At 36.7% G+C, this 24,620-nt stretch overlaps 1 protein-coding gene and 1 long non-coding RNA gene across 4 annotated transcripts in view; one reads left to right on the forward strand and one right to left on the reverse strand.

Annotated features, from left to right (window-relative positions):
- MDN1 (midasin AAA ATPase 1) overlaps positions 1 to 20,043 on the reverse strand; it is a 139,326-nt gene extending 119,283 nt beyond the window's left edge. For all 3 annotated transcript variants that reach the window (XM_036220108.1, XM_036220107.1, XM_016140603.2), the window contains exons 1-4: positions 19,782 to 20,043; positions 12,030 to 12,256; positions 475 to 699; positions 5 to 112 (exon numbers count right to left, since the gene is read on the reverse strand). In XM_036220108.1, coding sequence (XP_036076001.1) covers positions 5 to 112; positions 475 to 699; positions 12,030 to 12,256; positions 19,782 to 19,883 — 662 coding nt within the window. In that variant the 5' untranslated portion in view covers positions 19,884 to 20,043. The remainder of the gene's footprint in view (positions 1 to 4; positions 113 to 474; positions 700 to 12,029; positions 12,257 to 19,781) is intronic.
- A 104-nt stretch (positions 20,044 to 20,147) lies between these two features.
- LOC118602233 lies at positions 20,148 to 22,172 on the forward strand. The gene is made up of 2 exons (XR_004950639.1): positions 20,148 to 20,284; positions 21,319 to 22,172. It is a non-coding gene; the product is annotated as an uncharacterized LOC118602233 (long non-coding RNA).
- The last annotated feature ends 2,448 nt before the right edge of the window (positions 22,173 to 24,620 follow it).

Genomic DNA, 24,620 nt, shown 5'->3' on the forward strand with positions numbered 1-24,620 from the left:
TTACCTCAACCTAAAATGGATCAGTTCCTCATTATTAAAAATCTTCTTAAGGAATGTTATCTTGTGCTCTTCATTCATACAGGTTACCAAAGCAAGACAATTGGCTGTGTACCTAGAGAAAATCAAAGTATATAAATAGAGGACCTCCAGGTGATTCTAAAGAATAAAGAAAATTTGCTAGCTAAATGAACACTAGCAAAGGAAATCTTATAGAATTAATGTAACACATTTAAGAGTAAAAAATACAAATCACATATAATGAATTCACTCAACAGAACATGAAAAAGATAGAACTCTGCATCATCTCACCCTCTGACATGATGCATGATTAAGGAAAGGAAATAAAAACCCAAAGGCATCAGCACAAGGATAACAAATTTTAAATGGTTTCCTTTCCCTCTTCATGCACACAACTCTACACGGCCCTCTACCATCCTCATATTAGAGGCAGAGGAAAGTCCAAGAGCTACGTACCAGCGGACTAAGGTATCATGGCTTCTGAGGAGAGGAACACACACACTCCAGTCCCAGAGTTCCCGGAACACAGACTGCTCTTGCTGCAAAAATTTGTAGGCTGCTTCCATTAGGTCCCGGAGCTTCATCCGCCTGCGCCCATAGCGGACTGGATTAGCATCTGAACTCTCCAGGAAGAGTCTTTGAAAGACTGGAGAAGTGTCCTTGAAATACCTCAGGGCAAACCTTCAAAAAGAAAGAGTATTTTCCTTTGTTAGTGACGATATCAATGTATGCATCCCCACTTTGAGACAGGACAGCATAACATAACAGGAACTTCCAAAGGTCTGAGAACAAAGAGAAACAAATGCTAAAGCTACCCTACCTAGTCCTAAGATTGTACCTGTTCAAGTTCGGAAACCAGGATCATGGCATGCGACATTTGACTAAGAGAAAACAAAACCACAAGTACATACCACGAGTGTTTACTACTGAAAATGCACTCATTTTCAACAAACATTGTTTAAATTAAATTCATTCAGGTGACATTGGTTAATAAAATTATATAGGTTTCCAAGTATACTATTCTATAATACATCATCTGTACATTGCATTTTGTGTTCACCACCCAGTCTAATTTCCTTCTGTCACCATATATTTGCCCCCTTTACCCTTTTCTAACTCCCTCCTCCCCACTTCCTTCTGGTAACCACCAAACTATTGTCTGTGTCTATGAGTTTCTGTCTTGTTCATTAGTTGCTTTCAGTTTCATATTCCACATATAAGTGAAAGCATACAGTTCTCAACTTTTTCTGTCTGACTTATTTCACTTAGCATGATAATCTCAATATCCATCTGCATTGTCTCAAATAACAGTATTTCATCTTTTCTTATGGCTGAGTGATATTCCATTATATATATGTACCACATCTTCTTTATCCAATCAAATAATGAAGGACACTTCAGTTGTTTCCATGTCTTAGCCACCATGAGTAATGTTGTAGTGAAAATAGGAGTGCATATAACTTTATGGATAAATGATTTCAAATTTTGGGGAGTAGATCCAAAAGAAGAATTGCTGGGTCATACGATAATTCTATTCTTAATTTTTTGAGAAATCTCTATACTGTTTTCCATAGTGGCTGTGCCAATTTACATTCCCGCCAGCAGTGTATGGGGGTTTCTTTTTTCCCCACAGCCTCTCCAACACTTGCTATTACTTGTCTTGCTGATGATAGCCATTCTAACAGGTGTGAGGTGGTATCTCATTGTGTTGATTTGCATTTTCTTAATAGCTAGTGAAGTTGAGCATCTTTTCCTATGTCTGTTGGCCAGTTGCATGTCTTCTTGGGAGAAGTGTCACTTGGATTCTCTGCCCATTTTTTAATCAGATTGTTTGCTTTTTGTGAATAAACATTTTTGACTTCTCATTATGAGCCAGACATTGTGTTAAGTCCTTGGGGTACAAATCCAAGGAGATATTTCCCCTGAGGAACTTTTATCTGGTAAGGAAGACAGTCACAGAAACAATAAGAGGCACAAAGAAAAAGTATCCAACTGAACGTCGGGGAGTTTAGAAGAGACACCTTAGTTGCAGCTTAAAAGATGAACAGGGAACCCTCATGAAACAGAAAAGAAGGTAGTAAGATTTGAAAAGAGAGACGAAAACCTACAAAACATACAGAAAACAACATATCAGTAATTACTTTAAATATAAATGGTTTAAACTTGCAATCAAAAGACATAGATTATCTGAATGAATTTTAAAACCTGGCTAAAACTATATGCTATCTACAGGAAACTAGCTCTGGATCTAAGGACACACACAGGCCGAAAGTGAAGAAATGAAAAAAAAAAAAAAATCCATGCAAATGACAACCAAAAGGGAGCATGAGTGATCATATTATTATCAGACAAAACAGGTTTTCTATCAAAAAATATTAAAAGAGACAAATAAGGACTTTATATAAGGTCAATTCACCAAAAATATATAACGATTTTAAATTATGCACCAAAAATCAGTTCCTAAATATATGAAGCAAACTTTGACAAGAATTGAAAGGAGAAATAAACAGCAACACAACACAGCAGGAGATTTCAATACCTGATTTTCATTAACGGTTAGAACGAGAAGACAAAAGATCAATAAGGAAACAAAGAAGTTGAACAACACTATGGATCAACTGGACCTAACAGACATATACAGAACACTCACAGTACATTCTTCTCTCATGCACATGGAACATTCGCATGGAACATGTTAGGACACAAAACAAGTATCGACAAATTTTAAAAATATAGAAATTAAACAAAATATCTTTTCCTACCAAAATAGAATGAAACTAGAAATCTACAGGAAAAGAAAAACTGTAAAATCCTTAAATATGTAGGAAGTAACACACTCTTAAACAACTGAGTTAAAGAAGGCACAAGAGAAATTAGAAAACATTCTCACACAAATGAAAACAAAACAGGACATATCAAAACCTATGGGATACAGCAAAAGCAGTGCTAAGAGGGAAGTTTATAGCTAGCTATAAATATTTGTACTGAAAAAGATCTCGTTGACAATGTAACTTTACATCTCAAGGAAACAGAAAAAGAACAAAACCCAAAGCTAACAGAAGAAAATAAAAAAGATTAGAGCAGAGATAAGAGAATAGAAAAATAGGAAAAAAGATCAAGAAAAGTGATAAGTTCTGAGTTAATTAACTAAGTAAAAAAGATAGGAGACTAAAATAACTAAAATCAGAAATCAAAGAGGGGACATTACCACAGAATAAAACAAATTATAAGAGAATACAATGAACAATTATATGTTAACAAATTGGATAACCTATGAAAAACCTCCTCAGGCTGAATCATGAATAGAAAATCTGACCAGATGATGCACTAGTAAAAACTCTAAAACAATAATCATAACCTTCCCAACAACAACAACAAAAACCAAGGACCAGATGGCTTCATTGCATAATTTCTACCAAACATTTAAAGAATTAACACCAATCCTCTTCAAATGCTTCTAGAAGTTGAAGAGGAGGGAACACTTCTAAGTTCATTCTAGAAAGCCAGTACTTCTGATATTAAAGGCAGATAAAGACGTCATAACAAAAGAAAACTACAGATCAACATTCCTCATGAATATTGGTACAAAAATCCTCAACAAAATAGTAGCAAACCAAAATCAACAGCATATTAAAAAGATTAAACACTATGACCAAGTAGGATTCATTCCTGGAATACAATTATGAATCAACATAAGAACACCAATTAAGAAAATAATTCCAGTCTGTGAGGTTTTTTTTATTTATGGAAATGTTTTTATTGCTAGAAATGCAATAAAAAATACTAGCCTTGCAAAATAAATAATCAAGAGAGGACGAAGTTTGCCTATTTGGGAAGGGGGTAAACCAAAATATGTTTTCCCCGGAAATGCTCCGGATTGTTTTTTTAAAAGTTACTTTGTTAGCTGAATCAAGCTTAAGCTGTATAAAGTATCTTGGAGATATTTTGGCCAAGAGGGAATATAAGAGAAACAGTCCTCACATTGTTTCAAATGGAATTTTGGGGCATGTCATTATGAAAGTATTTCCCTAAATCTTCCTTCAGAAAAAAATAAAACAATTCTATTTACAATAGCACCAAAAAGAATAAAACACTTAGGAATAAACCTAATCAAAAAGGTTAAAGACTTGTTGTGCATCAAAAAACTACAAAACATCATTGAAACAAATTAAAGAAAACATACACAAATGGAAAGACCTATCATATTCATGGACTGAAAGATTTAATACTGTTAAAATGCCAATGATACCAAAAACAATCTACAGATTTAATACAATCCCTATGAAAATCCCAATGGTATTTTTTGAAGAAACAGGAAAAAAAAATTATCCAAAAATTCACAAAGAACCTTGAGGGGCTCTGATCAGCCGAAACAATTTTGAAAAAGAACAGAGTTGGAGAATTCACACTTTCTAATTTCAAAACATATGACAAAACTATAGTAATCACAGCAGTATGGTACTGGCATAAATACAAACATACATACCAATAGAATAAAACAGTCTAAAAGTAACCCTTCATTTATATTGTCAAATTATCTTCAACAGGATGTCAAGACCACACAATGGGGAAAGGCCAGTCTTTTCAACAAATGGTGCTGGGAAACCTGGGCATCCACATGAAAAGAATGAAACTGAATCTTTATCTTACACAATATAAAAGTTAACTCAAAACAAATTAAAGACTTAATCCTAAGACCCACACCCATAAAACTCCTAGAAGAAACATAGGGGGAAAACTTCATAACACTGGATTTGGCAATGATTTTTCTGAATACAACACCAAAAGCACAAGCAACAAAAGCAAAAATAGACAAATGGGACTATATCAAACTAAAAGGTTTCTACACAGCAAAGGACACCATCAATGAAGTGAAAGACAATCTACAAAATGGGAGAAATACTTGCAAATCGTGTATCTGCTAAGGGATTATACAGAATATACAAAGAACTCCTACAGCTCATCAACAAAAAAATCAAATAACCCAATTTAAAAAAGGACGAAGGACATGAAGAGACATTTCTCCAAAGATATAAATAGCCAATAAGCATATGAAACATCACTGATCAGAGAAATGCATATCAAAATCATAATGAGCTATCACCTCACATCCATTACAAAGGCTACTATCAAATAAACATAAAATAACAATTGTTGGTGAAGATGTGGAAAAGTTGGAACTGTTGTGCACTATTGGTGGGATTGTAAAATGGTCCAACTGCTATGGAAAACATATGATGGTTCCTTAAAAAAAAAAAAAAAAAAAAAAAAGAACCACCATATTTCTTTTCCCCTACCAAGCAAACATTTAAATTACAGATTGAAATACAGTGTATCTCAGATAAGACACTGATCCATATGATCCAGCAATCCCACTTCTAGGCATATAACCAAAAGAAATAAAAGCAGGGTCTCAAAGACATATCTGCACACCCATATTCATAACAGCCCTATTCACAATAGCCAAGAGGTAGAAGCAACCCAAATATCTTTTGACAGGTGAATAAATAAGTAAACTGTGGTATATGCATACCACATGGAATACTGAGCTGTCTTTAAAAGGAAGAAAATCTTGTCGCGTGCAACAATACATGTGAACCTTCAGGATATCATGCTAAGTGAAATAAGCCAATCATAAAAGGACAAATACCGTATGATTCTATGTATATGAGGCATCTAAAATAGTCAAATTCATAGAATGGGAAAGTAGAATGGTGGTTACCAGGGGCTAGAGAGGAGCAAAGAGGAGTTGTTTAAAAGGCTTAACTTCAGTTCTGTAAGATGAAAATTTCTGAAGGTGTTTTACAACAACATAAATATATTTAACACTACCAAACTGCATACTTTAAAATGGTTATGATGGTAAATTTTATGCTTTTACCGCAACAAAGTTTGTGAGCATTTTAAAAAATGTAAGCCTACTTTATGTACTGCAAACACGATGATTCTTAGTGGATTCCAGTCAAATTGGTACTGTTGGTAAATAATGTAGTAGCACATCCTTGTTATTTCTCCTATCGTACTCCTTTGCATAAATGACGGAAAGGAAACCAAAGGAGTAAAGGAAATGAATAAAGTCAAACTCCTCTGTGCCCTGTATGTTTTGGTCCATGCTAGTGCTAGAAGTTTGTTAGTTTACCTCTTTCTGCACTCTCATTACCTAGGTCTACCTAGAAATGGGACAAACAGAGAGGCTGTCAATAGTAGGTGTTATTATCCCTGATACACAGATAAGGAAACAAGTCTAGAATGGTTAGGTTGTTTGCTCAAGGACACAAAACTATCAAGTGTAGAGTGTCTATGTGAATCCAGGCATTTGGAGCTCCAGAGGTGCAATCGGTTAGCACGCAGTACTTATATGAATCCAGGAATTCAAATAGCAGGCTCAGATGTGTGATTCAGTTTCTCTACTGCAGACATGAAGAAGGTGGATTCATTAAGAGTTGGAATTTTCTAGGTAGGCATGAACACTGAATAGATGGACAAAGGAGCATAAATAGAAAGGCAACAACCATAATATGGAAAACAGAATCTCACACTGCATAAGAAGGTATGTACAAGAAAGTATACATAGGAAGAAAAGAATTGGTAGTTCCAATAAGGAGAAAGAACAGTGTGTCAAATGCACTTAAATGCACAGTGGGATAGAAGACGGTAGTCTAGAAATGGGGCATTTGAATCAATAATTTCAAAGGTGATGGTGCAGATGCAAGTTAGGCCTGGGTTGAAATCACTGCAGTGAGCAAGGTTATGTGGAATGAAAAAGAAGTTCGCTAGAGATTAGCTAGTCAAAGTACAAAGGAGTCACACTGTATGGATGTTCCAAGTGTGATGGAGGAGCTGGGGTAGAGAAGAAGATGGTGGGCCAGGTGCCAAGTTCTTCAAAGAAAAAAGGAGAACTAGGTTAGTCGGTGATCACAAAAAGCAGTAGAAATAAAGATGATAGCAGGTGTCATAAAGACAAGATCATAAAGTACAAAAAACTTCAAAGAAAAAAAGGACACTAACCAGACATATTGACCCTGAAGGATATGGAGGGTGAGATTAAAGAGTTGCCACCTGAGTACCAAAAGGGATACAGTACCCTTAAGACCACCACAAATCGGTGAAGGTAAGGAGGCAAAAAGAACATTCGGAGAAGAGACTAAGTATATAAAGGAGTGTGCAGGCTATGGAACAGACAGAAGACAGAGGGAAAGGGTTTGGGTGAGAGGATACAAGCATTAGAATTCAAGAGATAGGTGAGAAGGCTTGGACTTCAACAAGCAAACTGGAATAGAGTATTGGTAAATGTAACGCTCAAGATATTCTGAAGGAGATTGGACAAATGGGTCTTGCAAGATTCAGCTGTGGCTTAGAAGACAGACATGGCAGCTGTGGTGTGGGAGGCTGGCATGAATTCCACTAGCTCATGTGCAGGTGTTGGCAGCACAAGTGGAACCAGCAGGCAGCAACATACAAATATGTAGGCAGATAAGCAGTAACCAAGGGATCTTTGAGGAGGACAGGGGAAAATGAGCAGTGTGCATTAGCAATGGCCCAAAGCCTTAGGTGGGTGGAGAGAGAGAACTGCAGTCCATGTTAAGTATACAACACAGGGACGGGTCAATATTCCTTCCCAAACTTATTTGACTATATAGCATTCTTTTCTCTAGAGGCCCATCATTTTCAAGGAGTGCTCTAAAATTCTGATCTAAGTAATGATGGATGGACCAATAAAGCATTTTTAGTCAAACAAAAACATCATTAGATTTTTTCCTTAGAAAATATCCAGTCTGAGGGAAAGGGTCTCTTTCCTGGAGTAAGAGAAAGTTGTACAGCCTAAAATGCAACAAGGAACACAACCTAGTTAAAAATCTCGGATGAGCCACTCACTTGGGCAACTTGTCACTCCATCCAACATCTAGAAGTAAGACCTGGGGTCCAGTTCTGGCTCTGACACTTAAAATAACTTAATTAATCTTTCTAAAGATTTAAAATGGGACTAATAGTCCCTCAGTATGTCACAGCACAAAGATTAAAAGATAATGTATATCTATGTACTTAAACACTATAAAGCCTTATATATATATATATATATATATAATTACTAAAATACTACCATTCAGTGTAGAAATCCACATTCCTAATTCCCACTGCAAACCACAAATTTTCATGCCCAAGGATGTTCAATGTCACATTATACATCAAAAATTCAAAAACAACCTCGTTGTCCAATGAAGAGATTAGAATACTATGCAATTATTAAAATTACTTATTGACATGTAAAGATATCCCTATGTAACTAAATTTCAAAACAAAATTTGCAAGTTAAAAATTTACTTTATTAGAAAATGTTCACTTTACTAAAAAACACTGCATTATACACTTATGTGATATATGAACTATATCTCAATAAAGCTGTTTAAAAAGTGTGAATATAAACACATTACTGTGCCACTCTAGGGTGGGCGCAAAAACGAAAAAAAGTAGAGAGACAGGAAGAAACATACCAGACTATTAACACTAGTTATCTCTATAGAGTAGGATTTCAGGGTCAAAAAGGCCTTTTGCCTTTTACAATTGAGTGTGTTACTTTTGTAATTAAAAGAAGAAAAGAGGAAGTTCTTTTCCTCACAAGAATTCTGTCAGAATAAGTAAATACTTCTTGGAGGGGGAGAAAAGTCTAAAATTAAATTCAGGATATTTCCTTTATAGTATATCTGAATACTGTTTTGAGACAGGTGTATAAAAGCATAAATATTTTTTTGGTTCCTTATTCTGCTCTATGCTAGCATGATTTCAACATGATTGACTGTCCATATACATATATCACCTTACACATGGAACATGCTCTACCATAGCATTCTATCTGCTATTGTTCACGAACAACTGTTACTGGATCCATCCATTACTGTTCTTTCCAATCAAAGACAGACACCATAAATGTGGATCCACACGCCCAGGACAAACTGGCAGCAAATGTAAAACTGAAGCCAAGAAATTAACCTAATACAATCCAAATGAACCTAGGTAATTATTCTTTCCCTCCTGGGATTATAATCATTAGCTAAAATTATGTAAATCAGTTAACAAATACTCAAGACAGGATTAGTAGGCAGCACAACAAAGTAGAAAAAGATACATGGGCTTTGGAGGCAGCCAATTTAGGACTGAATTCCAACTCTGTCACTTTCTAGCAAGGGGACCTGGGGCAAGTTATTTAACATCTCTGAACTTCAATCTCTTCATCTGTAAAATGGGAATAACACCTAATCTCTGATTGTTGGAAACAATGTCTATAATATGCAAGAGCAGCTGTTGTGGTAGTCCTAATCAAAGGCATCTTCCACAAAATTTGCATGCCATGGCTAAGAGGAATGTATGTTAGAGGGAATTGGCAAGGACCAGGGAGAGAGGAGAACCAAGAGAGAAAGGAGGAACAAACTAAAAGAAAAAAATGAAGAACTAAAACAAAATATAAAAGTAAGGTACAATCGGAACTTAAAAATAAGGTTACACTCTCGAGAGAACACTAGGGGGAGAAATCAACTCATAGTGCAGTATATTAACCATTTGAAACCATCTACAAAGCTACAGAGGAAGAAATTTGGGAACATAAGCTTTAGTCAAGGTTAGGAAATGACAAGTTAGGAAAACTAGATGACTTTTTAAAAATAGAACTTTGAAACCTAACTAATATATCAGAATAGAGAAAGCATCAACAGATCAGAGTGTTCTCACAGAGTCCTGACAAAGAATTTGCCAAAGGGTAAAAAATGTGTTCAAGGACTCTGGATGTAAAAAAAGTAATGAACAAAAAATAACAGCAACAAAATGATAATTATGTGAGGTAAAGGATATGTTAAATAACATTATGTGGTAAACATATCAAATCACCATATTGTGTACTTTAAACTTAGTCATATGTTAATTATATCTCAACAAAGAGGGGGAGAGGGTGACAGTAATGAACAACTGGCATAAGCAAGGAAAAAAGGAAATGTCTTGTTAAGACTATCGTCATACCTCATGGAAACTCCATATAGATAGGCAGCTGGGACTCAGAAAGAGGTGTGAACCCAGAAATGAATGTCATAAGGACCCTAGGGAGCTTGACTGGGTTCTTCCTCTCCCATCTTTTTTTCTGGACTTTAATCCTAATCCCACTTCCCTTCATTCTTCCTCCACAATCTGTCACAGTACAAAAACCTAATTTCTAAGATAATAACACACTCATTTTTCTTTCATGATTTTCCTTGATCTTCTTAAATGTTTGGCTGACACCTCTATTAACATATTGTAACCAACTGTTTCCAAGTATAGGAACCCATTATATTGACTTTCTAATCCCCATGATGTGGCCTACAGCTTAAAAGAGAGGACTTCTATATTTATCTATTAAATGAATAACTGCAATGCTATCTAAATATATTAGGTATGTTCCTAATACATTATATTTCATCTACAGAGAAAATTTAGGGCACATGCAAATTAATCGGCCACATTTCTTAAAACTAAAAATCAAAATACCATTCCACATCATTACCTATACTTGATTTGACATTAGGCATTTACTCATCTATACATCACTTTTTTTTTTTTGTCTTGTTTTTAAGTTACTCTATCATGGGCACCTTTGTAAGCTGCATTATATCATTTTGAAATGAGGTGGAAGCATAAATAAAATATAAAATAAAATATATTGCCTTGAAAAAATGAAAAGGAGAAAATTCATATAACAAAATTTTATGCTGATGGGAGACCAAATGTAAATAATCCATCATTTTAATGATTCTCAAACACAATCCATAAGCACTCTACCATAAAGGCTTAAGAGAAGTGGGGGTTCAAGTTACTCACATGTTAATCCTACAAGGTAAGTACAAGATAGTCACCAGACTTGTAAAATAGTACCACAGTCAAGTACACCTAAATGATTAAAGCACTGAGTAAGGCTACAATCCCAATCCTGATTACCACATATGATGGTGATCTTTGCTTTGTGTATCTTCTAGTTCCATTAAACTGGGCCCCTCTTTTTTCCTTCCCTTTCAGAAAAGCTCATACAAATTACGGTTTTCTACCAAGTCTTCATTTCTTATTTCCTTAAGGACCACATTAACGATCATACTTCCAAGAAAGCCAAGTGTATTTACTGTGTTGATGAAGACTAGTAAGAGATAAATACAAGAGATGCTCCAATTAGTACTACGAATAACATTATTCATATTTAAAGTTCTTTATCTTCTCAATTAAAAAACCCCTGACACTCATTTTCCTGCCTCTTCTGGCTATTTCATACAAACCATATTTTACTATCAATTTAAAAGAGAAAGCAGGTAGAGTGGCATGTCTGTAGCCCCTGCTAATTCAGAGCCTGAGGCAAGAGACTTGTTTGAGCCCAGGAGTTCTTTGCTGTAGTGTGTTATATAGATCATGTATCTGCACTGAGTTCTCCATCAATATGGTAACCTCCTAGAAACAGGGGAATCACCAGGTTGCCTGAAGGGTGAACTGGCCCAGACTAGAAACAGAGAAGGTCAAAACAGAAATACATCAGAATCTGGCTAACACAACTTCTTACCATACCGATTTGGACAGACTTATAGAAAACTAAAAAGGATACTAGAGCTCTTCCAACCCACCCCCTTTAGCTACTCCAGCAAACAACAAATGTGATCCACCTGAAGTGGACACTGTAAGAGCCTCAGCTAAAATTCATATAAATCTGCCTTATACATATGTCTTGTCAGATGACATAATCCTTGAGGACAGGGGACATATCTAACCATTTTTCCAGACCTGTCTTGATGGCAAGGCTTAAAAAACCTAGTAAATGGTCACTGAACTGAGTGAGCTAGATAAATGGATTCTGCTGTGATTATTTTTATAAAAGAGTACCACTTATCTCTTTCCTTTCTGTATTTCCCCTCTTCCATTCTTCTCAGCTTAAATGCCTCTTTACTTTCCAGGAGAGAGCACGTTCTATCACCTCAAGGAGAAAAGTGAAGAATAAAACTGTCACTCACGGGAGGACATCAGGATGGTTACTGATGAGTTTGCTCATTGACACACACAGCCGTTCATGCAGATCATGGTTTACTTGGCCTCCCGCTTTAATGGCTTCAGCATTCCTTTCCAGCAAATCCAACAAGATAGGACGCAGCTGGCGACCAACCAGCACGGTATAGTCCTTATCCAGAAGTAACTGTGCTAAGGTACTCAGGATACACTGGCGATCTTGAGGTGTCCACACCTGAGAGAAAGCCAAACAAAAGACCCATGTAAGTAATATTGGTTTGCACTGTTGCAGAAATGCAAAGAGCTCTGTCTTAGAATGGAAATATCCAATTTACAAACTTCACAAGTGAGTTTATCTTATAAAACACAGTGTTTCATTTTTTAAAAAAGTAACTTTTTTTTTTTTTTGCAATACAGGATTAGAGTTAACTTAATGTAAAGGCTGTTATGAATAAGTGTCAGTCACTGGGATTTGAGGTAAAGACTGATACCTCAATTTCATGTAAAATGCTACATAGCTTCTCTGAAAAATAATGTATGTTTCGGTGTCTCAACACTCTCCAGAGAATCCAGTGTTTCCCTCAGCTCCTTTGCTCTTGAAAGAAAATATAGGAATTAAATGAAAAATAAAACGAAATAAAAACACTGCTGTAAGTATGCAAAACTGCCAACTCTCTTAAGGAAAGGAGATAAATCCCATCCCTGGAAATGAGTGAGGGTATCCCTATAAAGGGTTCAACCTCAAATAAACAAAAGAGATGCAAAGTAGACAACTAAACTTTGATATGCAAGATGAAATAGATCACAAAATTCTAGTGCCTAGACTCAGACTGTCCATTGGGCTCAGACTGTCCATAAGCATAACAGGGAAAACTGAAGTGTAAAAGGTCTCATACTGCTAGTGTTATATGCAGGTCTGTATAACCCCTGCTGCCGGACAATATGACAGCAGGTTTAAATTCCCTAAGGAATTTAAATTCCCTCTGACCAAACAAGTCCAAAGCTACAAATTTAGCATAAGGAATTTCACACTAAATAGTTATCTATAAGAGTGCAGCTTGAACACAACCTAAATACCATATGCGAAAATATAACATTTTTTCCCAAAGTAATCACTCTGAAAAGAAGAGGCCACCTTACACCAGAGCTCTTACAAAGTTTCCCAGATTATAGGGCATTCTCTCATAAAAACACCTAATTCTGAATAAAACACTGATAGGGGAAGGATGTTACCTTGAAGCAATTTCTATCAATATTAGTTCTGCTGTTTATAGGGCACCACCCAAAGGATTTCACAAAAATGGAGGCAAGAAAATTTAACAGATTCGGTCATGATACACAGGGGCATGAATTTTCAACTGCTGAATGTGCCTATAATTAAGCCCTCTAAAGGTATCTTTTTAAAATATAAAAAACAGAAGTAATTCAGTAAGTGTGAAGGAAAAAAACACATCATCCACAAAATAAATGTCCTAGACATGTTATACAAATGGGTGCTTGTAGACTAGGGAAAAACTCCCAAAGACAACATTTTTAATGGACTTTTCCATTTCATTACTGACTAGTTTTTCACTGAATACACCAATTTGTTTATTCATTTACACAATGACGGATATTTTCACTGCTTCCAGCTATCATCAATAAACCTACTACTACGAACATTTATGTACAAGAGATTTATGAACATGTATTCATTATTCTTAATCTTCTTCATTACCTAAGTGTAAAATGCTGGGTCCTAGGGTAACTGTATGCTTCACTTGATAATAAATTTTAATTTAAACATTTTTAAAGAAATTGTTCAATGTTTAAAAAAAAAAAAAAAAAAAAAGCTCTTTAATGCAATTCCCATCAAAATCCCATAAGCATTTTTTAAAGAAATAGAACAAATCATCAGATTTGTGTGGAGGTACAAAAGACCTCAAATAGCCAAAGCAATCCTTAGGGGGACGAGGCGGGGGGCGGGGGGGGGGGGGAGCAAGGCTGGAGGTATCACTGTTTGACTTCAAATTACACCACAAAGCAACAATAATCAAAATAGCATGGTATTGGCAGAAAACAGACACACAAACCAATAGAACAGAACTGAGAGTCCAGAAAGAAACCCCCATATATATGAGCAAATAATTTTCGACAAAGGAGCCATAAACATACAATGGAGGAAAAAAAGTCTCTTTAATAAATGGTGCTGGGACAATTGGAAAGCCACATTGTAAAAGAGTAAAACTAAACTACTATCTGTCACTATACACCAAAATTAACTTAACTTGGATTACAGACCTGAATATAAGACCTGAAACAATAAATTGCAGAAGAAAATATAGGTAAAAAAACTCATGAATATTGGATTTAGAGACGATTTCAGAATTTGACCTCAAAGCCAAGAAAAATAAAAGCAAAAATAAAATCATATAGGTTTCAAATAAAAATAAAAAGCTTCTGCACACCAAAAGAAACCAACAAGACAAAGGGGCAACCATCTGAATGGCAGAAGATATTTACAAACGATGCCTTCAATAAAGGCCTAATATCCAAAACATACAAAGAACTCATACAACTAAACAATAAAAAAACAAACAATCAAATTAAAAAATGGGCAGAGGACCTAAATAGACACTTCCCCCTATAAAACATACAAATGGCCAACAGACACATGAAAAGATGATCAACTTCATTATTATGGAAATACAAATCAAAACTAAATGAGATACCTCCTCATACCTATTAGAATGGCTGTCATCAACAGGACAAGTAATAACAAGTGTTGGGGAGGTTGCAGGGAAAAAGGAACCCTCATACGCTGCTGGTGGAAATGTAGATTAGTACATCCACTATTAAAAACAGTACAGAGGTTTCTCGAAAAACTAAGAATAGAATTGCCATATGACACAGCAATCCCTCTTCTGGGTATTTGCCCAAAAAACTTGAAAACATTTATCCATAAAGATATGGGTACCCCAATGTTCACAGCAGCATTATTCAAGTGGCCAAGATATGGAAAAAACCGAAGTGTCCTTTGATAGATAATTGGATAAAGAAGATGTGGTATACATACACAATGGAATATTACTCAGCCATAAGATGAAATACTGCCATTTGAGACATGGATGGATCTTAAGATTATCATGCTAAGTAAAATAAAAGAAAAAGTTGAGAACCATATGATTTCACTCATACATGGAATATAAAACTGAAAGCAACAAACATGACAAAAAGAGACTCATAGACACAGACAGTGAATTGGTGGTTACCACTAAGGAAGGGGGAGGGGAGGTAGGGATAAAAAGGGGTCAAATATATGGTGAGAGAAGGAAATCTAACTTTGAGTGGTGAACACACAAATGCAATACATATATGACATATTATTGAATTGTACATTTGAAACCTATATGATTTTATTAGTCATCCCAATAATTTTAATAAAAATAAAATAAAAACTGTTTAAAACAGTTTAATTTACTCTTCTTTTTCTAATGTCTTAAACAGAAATTTAAAAATTAGCACAATTTCCTAATATAAGAATTTAATATTATAAATTTCCTTCTAAACGCTATTTAATTGTTTAAATTATCATTCAGTTCAAAATATTTTCTGATTCTCCCAGTGATTTTTTCTTTCACCATCAGTTTTTTAATTCTTATTTAATTTCTAACATTTAGGAATTTTTCCAATATCTTTTGGGCTTTTTCCCCCCTAAGTTAATTCCACTGGGGTCATTAAATATAATTTGCATAATTTCAATTCTCCTAAATTTGCTGAGACTTGTTTAACCACCCAGCATACATATGATCGATCTATCTTAGTGAATGTTCCAGATGTTCAGAACATGTATTCTGCAGTTATTGGGCACAGTACTCTATCAATGTTAACTAGGTCAGATTTGTTGATAGTGGTGTTCAGATTCTTTATATCCTTACTTATTTTTTTATATTTGTTTTATCAATTACTGAAGACAGCATGTTCAAGTCTCCAATTATAGGTATGACTTTGCCAATTTTTCCTTTTCTGGCAATTTTTGATTCATGTATTTTGATAGTTATTAAAATTATACACATATTTAGAGTTTTCCTTAATTTTGTACTACTGACATTTGTCGTTGGAGCTATCTATGTATTAAGATGTTTAGCATCCCTTGCCTCTATGCACTAGAGAAAGCAGCACTCCCACCACCAGGTGTAACAACTAAAAATGTCTTCAAATTGCCCCTAGTAGAGAACAACTGGGCTGGATTTAAAAAACTAAACAACAACACTTCAAACAGAAAAGAAATAAGGTAGATGGAAAAGAAAAAAAAATTAAAAACTAAAACAGCACATCATATACCATATTAGAAAGCTTGGATTTTGATTTTGATTCAGGAGACAATAGGGAACATTAATGCAAAATGGTGAAAGATTCAGATTTATTTTATTAATGATAAATATACTAACTAACCAGAATAGGGAATCTATAAAGGAAAAAAGTTAGTGGTTGCCTGGGGGAGGAGGGAGAGCCCAGTAATGCAGGATGATAGCTAAAAGGTGTGGGGTCTTTTGAAGTAATAAAAATGTTCTAACTGGACTATAGTGACAACTGCACATACCTGTGAACACAGCAAAAACCATGTAATTATGCACGTAAACAGATAAATTATATGGTACGTGAGTTATATCACAATAAAGCTATTTTTAAAAAGTATTATTATAGCTCCCATGTACTGATTAGTTAATGTGTGCCAGGCACATTTTAAGCTTCTCACATGCATTATATCTAGATCTCACAACAATTTTACGTATAGCAATAACAATAGCAACCACTTATAGATAGCACTTACTATACTCCAGGCATCTAATCTTCACAGCGATCTATAAAGTAGGTAATATTATCCCCATTTTACAGAAAAGAAAACTGAAAAATAAAAAAAGAATTAAAGCTAGCTGCAGAACCAGGAATCAAAGTCACAGAATCTGGTTCCAGAGTCCCTGCTTTTAACTATTCCCTGTAACTATTTAGCAGCTACCATGTGCAATATATCAAGAACCTGAGACCTAGGAGAGTTAAGTAACTTGTCCCCAAAGGCCTCAAAAGCAATTAAGTAAAAGAGAATGGATTTGTGGCCATACTCCAGTTCCAGAAAATAAGGATGTGTAATATTGTGATTTATATTTGGTCTTTGACCCCATCTCAGGCACAGAACTCCTAAAACCCTTGGAATTTCCTGTGATGGAATCAATAAATGACAGTGTCTTGTTATGCTAATGAGGTGATTAGACTGAGTTAAATTACCAACAGCCAGCCGAAGATTTACTCAACCATGCCTATGTAACGAAGCCCCATAAAATCCTAAAAGGACATGGTTCAGAGAACTTGTAGGTTGGTGGGCACGTGGAGAGGTGAAGAGCGAGGCACAAAGAGCATGGAAGCTCTGAACCCCTTCCCACATACCTTGCCCTGTGCATCTCCTCCATCTTGCAGCTCCTGAATTATATATATATTTTATAATAAACCAGTGATTTAGTAAGTAAAATGTTTCTCTGAGTTCTGTGAGCCGCTCTGACAAATTAATCAAACCCAAGGAGGGGGCAGTTGAGACCTCCAACCCACAGGCAATCAGAAGCACAGGTGACAACCAGATCTTGTGATCAGCATCTCAAGTTGGGGTGAAAGGGCAGTCTTGCAAGACTGAGCCCTTAACCTGCAGGATCTGATGCTAGAAAGGGTCAGAAGTGAGTTAAATTATAGGACATACAGCTGATGTCCGAGCACTGCTTGGTGTGTTGGAAAAACCACACACTAGAATTAGAGTTAGAATTGTGGGTAGGTGGTAGTAGAAATGAAAAGGAAGGAATAAATTCAATACTGAGAAAGTAAAATCAGGAGGACTTGGCTGTATGTGAAGGAAAAAGAGTAAAAAGAGTTGAGGACCCTGAACCAGGTCACGCGACAGGAGGTGAGCAGCAGTCAAGTGAGTGAAGCTTCTTCGGTATTTGCAGAAGCTCCCCAGCGCTACACCGCCGCAGCTCCACCTCAAATCATCAGGCATTAAACTCTCATAGGCAGGAAACCACTGCTGTAATACATAACTGGATAGAGAAGGTGGGGTCACCAGCTGAGATAAAGAACATAGAAGGAAGCACAGTTCTAAAAAAAGTCTTAATTCAGATTCCAAACTCAAATGAGAATCAATGTTTCAAAAATCTTTACTTTCCAGTAAAAATCGGTTTCCAAAAATTGGGGAAAAATAAAATAGCAATGCAATCAACTATTCTCTGAAAGGCCTGAAATTATTACTGAAAACAGGAAGGAACTGAAAGACATCTCTGAGAATAAAATTTAATAATCTGAGACAAAGAAAATGAAGAAGCAAAGGGGTCCCAATCGCCTTAATTCGACTGAACTTTCTAGTAACTTACGAGTCCAATAGCATTACTATGTGTCTCAGAATCTACATGAGTGATCTTCACATTACAGAATGTCAGATTCTCTAAAACCTTATCTAATAAAGGCTACAAACCATTTCCCCACCTACTTTCCAATGCATAAACACCAATTTTGCATCCAGTTGCAATGGTGTGGAATCATGAACCCTTTGTTGCTGGTCAGAGATTCAGAACCTCTGCTCTAAATTCTAAAGCTCATTTACAGAAAAATAACTCAAGCAACAACACATAATTCAGGAGGCTATCACAAGCTCAGCTGATTCTTTCCTTACTCCAGTCCACTATTAGTTTTCTTTGTAGACCTCCCTATTTGTGTAGTGAGTCCCTTCACTGAGGGCTCAAAGGCCAGAAACCCCAAGGATATGTTCCACTCCTCTTTCCTCTTTGCTTCACACCTTCAATTTTTTGTCACCCAAGAGATAAGGCTCTTCATGTTAGTTCCCTGTAGCTCCAGACCCAAAATACCACCTGTTACCTCTTAAGCAATGTTAGACAATGCACTCGTGACTGAATAAGTTCTAGACACTATTCCAATTATTATTGGAAAAAATAAAATCTATTCTGAACCAGCTCACAGATACTGGGGGTGGTGAACCATAAAAAATGAAATTAAAATGCAAAGTGAAAAAACGTGTGATAAGAGTCCTTAACTCTGACGCGGGGGGCGGGGGGGGGGGGAGGGCACGAGAAAAGGCTCTTAAAAGGCCAAAGACCCATTTCCTAGAAACCTAATTCGCCTCATAATTCCTATGGTTAATACCAGGCAGTTAGCACTGTCTTGAGTCTTTATGTTGTTTTGTTTATGAACTATCTCCAAAAATAGATGTTAAATTCCCTGGGGGCAGAGACCATAACGGATTTGTCACCTCACAGAACCACACTGTGCCTTAGGCACAGCAGAAAAGCAATCAATACTTGTCAATGCGCCAAGAAGGGACGGGGCAAAAAGAAAAACATTCACCCAAACGAACAGGGGTGGTTAGACCCGGGACACTTAAGTAAAACACATGCCAAAAGGGCTGACAAGCCACCTCAATTACAGAAAAACAAACTACATTTATTTCCGAAAGCCGCGTCTACCAGACGGGGCCAGAGCACTGCAGGAGGGTAAGTCAGTGGAGAAGGGAAGGTTCCCCAAAATAAAAAACAAAAGGCTCTTTTCAACCTCTTCAAACACGCGCGGACGTCTCTGCCATGGGCCAGCCCTGAGGAGGGGGCCAGAGTGACAAGACACCGCTTCTCTCTCTCCTTAAAGCAGCGCATACTGCGCAGGGCCGCGAGACACGCGCGAAGAGGGCGGCCGGGTCCGCGGAGCATTCTCCCTCGCGCTCCGGTTCCTACCTGCTTGGCCAAGAACCTGCCCAGCTCGCTGCGGCTCTTCTCGCTCTTGGCAGCGATTAACCGCAACGGCGTGGCCGCTACCTCCAGCGAAAGGTGCTCCATGACCGCTGATCCTGTGCCCCCGGCGGCCACCAACACTCCCGGCTTCACGCTCAGAGTCCCGTAGCAGCCGAGGTTCCGGAGTCGGAGCTACCACCAACTACGCCCCCACCCCCAGGAAGAGTGGCGGGCGCAACTCCGCAAGTACCCGGAGAACGGCAGCACACGTGGGGGAGCACGCGGAGCTCTGCGTCATCAGTCCGCGACACGACGGCCACGGCCCCGCCCCCTCGGCTGCGCAAGCGCCCAGAGTCGTTTTTGCGCTAGTTGGTGCAGGCGAATGGAAGCAAAAGGTGAGTATTGGAGTCGGGTCCAGTTCCCGCAGTAATAAGAAGCCCCGAGACTACGCGCGACTAGACGAGACAGAAGATTCTACCAAGCGAAAAGCGAGGCAGCCCTTAGAGGTGTATAATTATCAGCCTACTGTGCCTCCCTCGGCCTCAACACGCAAAAAGATCAGATGTGAAAGAGAATTGGATTCGTCCATCCTCGACCCAGCAATTCTAGACCTCTAGCCTATGGAAATTGGTACACAAGTGTATGACTAGCATGACCCTTGCATCATTTTTTTTTTAATTTTTTAAGCGAGGCAACCCTTGGTTGACCACAGATTGCAAGGACCTTGTCATCTTACAATCCCTTATTTTTTTATTTTTTCTGCCTACAGCACCTGGTCTTCCTAGGTGTTCTCCCATCCAAGTACTAACCAGGCCCAACCCTGCTTAGCTTCAGAGATTCATTTCTTAACATAAATACTAGAAGTAAGTGTTCAGTTGGGGAATATTTAAATGAAGTATGATATACACGTTTAGAATATTCTGAAGTCGTTAAAAAGAGTGGAGTAGAAGAGTACATAAAATTAGAAGTGTGCTTATGTGAAGCCCCAAAATAAGCCCAAATAATGATAAAGTTAGGCTAATGGTTGCCTTTGGGAGAACTGCCAAGGGGCTCGAGGAAACCTAGGATGATGGAAATATTTCATTATATTTTTCTGAGTAGTGGTTACTTTGGCGGATAAAAACAATATTTGTGCACTTTGTGTAACTTACATCTCTAAAAAGTGTTCTTAAAGAGGATAGATATTTTTGTACTGACATGGACGGATCAACGGCAAGCATATAAGGGTACTATGATCCAACCTTTTAAAAATGTATTTGAATTTTTTCTGGGGTTTGAATATTTGCTTCTGAGGGAACCCAAACTAAAGTGCAGAACTTCCAGAACAAGTGAACTGTGAATGTGGGGCAGAAAACATTTCCAAATAAGTAATATTTAAAAAATTCCAAGAAGATTGAGAGGGTTCCTTTAGGACTTAGAACAATAGATGAAATGATCCACACATGAGGATTTATTCATTCCTTTCCTGGGTATCTCCTATGTATATATGAAGTATGCATGTTAGTAAACTTGTTTTTCTCTTGTTAATCTTTTATTACAGGCATCTCAGCCAAGAACTTAGAAGGGTAGAGGGAAAATTATTTTCCCTACACACCCTTTCTTAGGAATTTGTCAAAAGAGGTGCTCTTCTATATGAGTGTGTAAACCAAGAAAGAGGAAGAAATGGGATCTAGAAAACGAGAGATTTAATTCAGAAAGACAAATGTTAATGGGAAAAGCGCACTAGTTGTGTGACCTAAGTTAAGTAACTTAACCTTCTTAGGCCTTGAGTTTTCTCTGTAAGTTCTGATTCTGTGTCTGTCTCCCACCGTTAAAAAAAAAAACTCCTAGAACACATGAAGTACCTTATTCATACTTGTATCTCACACGGCACTAACATACGAGGTCTCTTACGTGATCGGTATTTAGTAAGTGTTCAGTCCTTCCAGGTATTTAGATGACTGAGAAAACCAGAAGCAATTTACTCAAATCACTTGGGCAAATTATAGAAGAAGTACATATTTTTTAGAAACTGATACACCATCTGATGTCTCTACTTATAAACTGTAGATCAAATACAAACTAAGAGGGCAGTTCTCTTTGTTAATAAGGAAAGAAACTCCTTTCCCCCTTTTCAGTATTTCTCCTTTTTCGGTATTTCTCTCATTTTCAAATGTATATAAATCTTTTTAAATAAGTCTCTTGCCAGTTTCATAACTCGGGAATTTTTCCTCCAGGACCTGGGAGCCATCTCTTTGGAAAGAAATAGTCATCAAAGAAGATAATGCCCAACTGTCCAATTACTGCAGAGGAGATGGGCCTAACTTGTCACCTAACTACAAATTGCAAAACTTAATGTAATGGTTATATCCACTTGGCTATTAAATTAATTAAACAAAGAGCCCATTAGACTGAGATGACTCTAATGCCTTGGTGTCCTTCCTAAACAAACCAAAACCTAAGCCTATAAATGCTTGAAGATTAAGAAATCAAAACACTAAGGACAATCACTAACACCCAACTATGCTTTAAGGTATAGCCAATCAAATAATTTCTTTGCTTGCTCACTTTCTTTATATAAGTCTTTCCCCTGTCTCCTGTTCTCAGAATGCCCCTAACCGCTTCTGGTCTTGCGCTGCCCAATTGGAATCAATTTTTGCTCAAATAAACTCTTAAAATTTTTAATATTCCTCAGTTTATTTTTTAACACTATATAAAAGGGTGAGCTGTCTGCAGTCTCTTAAGGAGATTGTGATATGCATCACATTCTGTTTTAATGCTTATTCAATAATGGTTCTCTACCTTTGTAGAGAGATTTTTCTGGGTTGGAAGGAGATTTTGTTTTTAATTATATTTCTCCCAATAACTGATTTCATACATAAAACAAGCAGTAAAAAGAAAATTAGAAGAAACCAAACCACTACCATTATTTTGAGTAATAAAACTTACTAAATTACCAGTTCCTTCCTTAAACATTAATCGCCTCTTATTTGCATTTAGAATATTCAGTACATGCTATGACCTTTTTGTTACTTGTAGTGAATAGTAAATGCCCATAAGGGGCCAAAAAAATTCTTTCTCAAGATTTCCTAGTTCCACAACTGCTCCTAACTTTAACAATGCCATTTTATTCAACAAGTGTACATTTAATACTTTGCCAGACACACTGCTAGGTCCTGGGAATGTGAAGATGATGGACAGGGGCCTTGTCCTTAAAGGATTTTCAGTCTTGAAGACAGATACCGAAGGGATATCATCACAAAGGGCTATAATATGGAGTTTGTATGAGAATACAAATGGGGAGGCTGCCACCTCAACCTAGGAGATAGGAAAAACTTCTGGGGAAGGTGAGATGTAAGCTGAGGCTCAAAAATGATATAACATTTTATTAACAGTTTAGAGAAAATTCAAAGGAGTTACACATTAGATGCTATTTCTCCAGGGGAAGAAGAAAAATATGCTAAACCCTTCATGGAGATCCTTGTTGCTAACTCTCCTCCCCTATCTCAATTACTCTCCTTTATGCCCTGCTGGGAGAGAGGATCCTCCATCAGGTGAATCTTTGTCTCTTTGAACAAAACTCCATTCCCTTCCCACAGAAATTGGCTTCGCCTATCATCTGTTTTTCCAAAATATCTGGGAGAATTTCCAAGATACATTAGTAGCCATGCCTTTCTCAAAATTCAATTTCTTTAACCAATACCCTCCTTTATTATTATTAAAAACAAGACAACAAACCCAAAGTGGAGCCACTTTGGTAATCCCCAAGTCACCAAACCAAGACTTAATTACAGTTTGACTCTCCCAGAAATGGAATCTTAAATCAGTCAATCACAAATTGCCTGATCAACACTAGTTAGGTAATCTTCCTGACAGATTTGCCATCCCCTAAAGGAAAGTAACTTTGCAATTACCAATTTGATTTTTTGCCTCGTGTAACTTCCTTGTTACTGCTCCCTTCTGCCTATATGTCTTTGTTTTTACACCTCCTCAAAGGTCTATTTTATCTGCTCGATTCAAATTGATTTTGCTCAAAGCTTTAAAATTTTTAATATGCCTCACTTCATCTTTTAATATTATCAATGTGGCCATTGATTAGTTTTGTCTGGTCTTCGATTTCATATAAATTAAATCAGATAGTATTATCTTGTGTCTGGCTGATAACAAAAAAGTATGGGTTTCAGTTACCCCATATCTTTTCTAACACTTGTTATTTTCAGACTTTAATTTTAGTCATTCTGGTAGATCTGCAGAGGCATCTCATGGTTTGAATTTGCATTTCTCTGATAAATAAGAATTATTTTCAAATATTTAATATTCATAGGGGGTTTTTTTGTGAAGTTTTTTTTTGCTCCATTTAAAAAATGAGTTGTCTTTTTGTTGTGTGAGTGTGGCTTGGTTGGTTTTGTTTTTGTTTTTAAATATTCTGAATATAATCTTTTGTCAGATAGATAAATTATAAATCTCTTCCCCTGGTTGAAAGCTAGGGACTTTTCCCCCAGAAAAACTGATCTATTCATAATTTTTTGCAAAAAACTTCAGAGGGTTCCATTTCCAGGCTCATCTACAAGTACTTGCCTTTGAACCTGTCTCCAGCGTATTTTAAGATTCTTTACTTTCTGGTACAACAGGTATCCAAGATCATCTTTTTTACTCTCCTGTCTCAGTCCTGGATCTACCATATCTCTAAAGAGATTCTTTTAATAAGGAATAGTATTTAGAGACCAAAGATTTGGATACCACAAGTGTTCATTATTTTGGGCTATCACAGCTTCTAGACCTTTTCACAGAACAGAGCTAGGAAATGTGAATATGTATATATAAATAAAATACTTGCGTGTACATATGTGTTCAAATCATAAG

The sequence above is a fragment of the Rousettus aegyptiacus genome, unplaced genomic scaffold (assembly GCF_014176215.1).
Source record: "Rousettus aegyptiacus isolate mRouAeg1 unplaced genomic scaffold, mRouAeg1.p scaffold_m13_p_1, whole genome shotgun sequence".
Taxonomy (NCBI): Eukaryota; Metazoa; Chordata; class Mammalia; order Chiroptera; family Pteropodidae; genus Rousettus; species Rousettus aegyptiacus.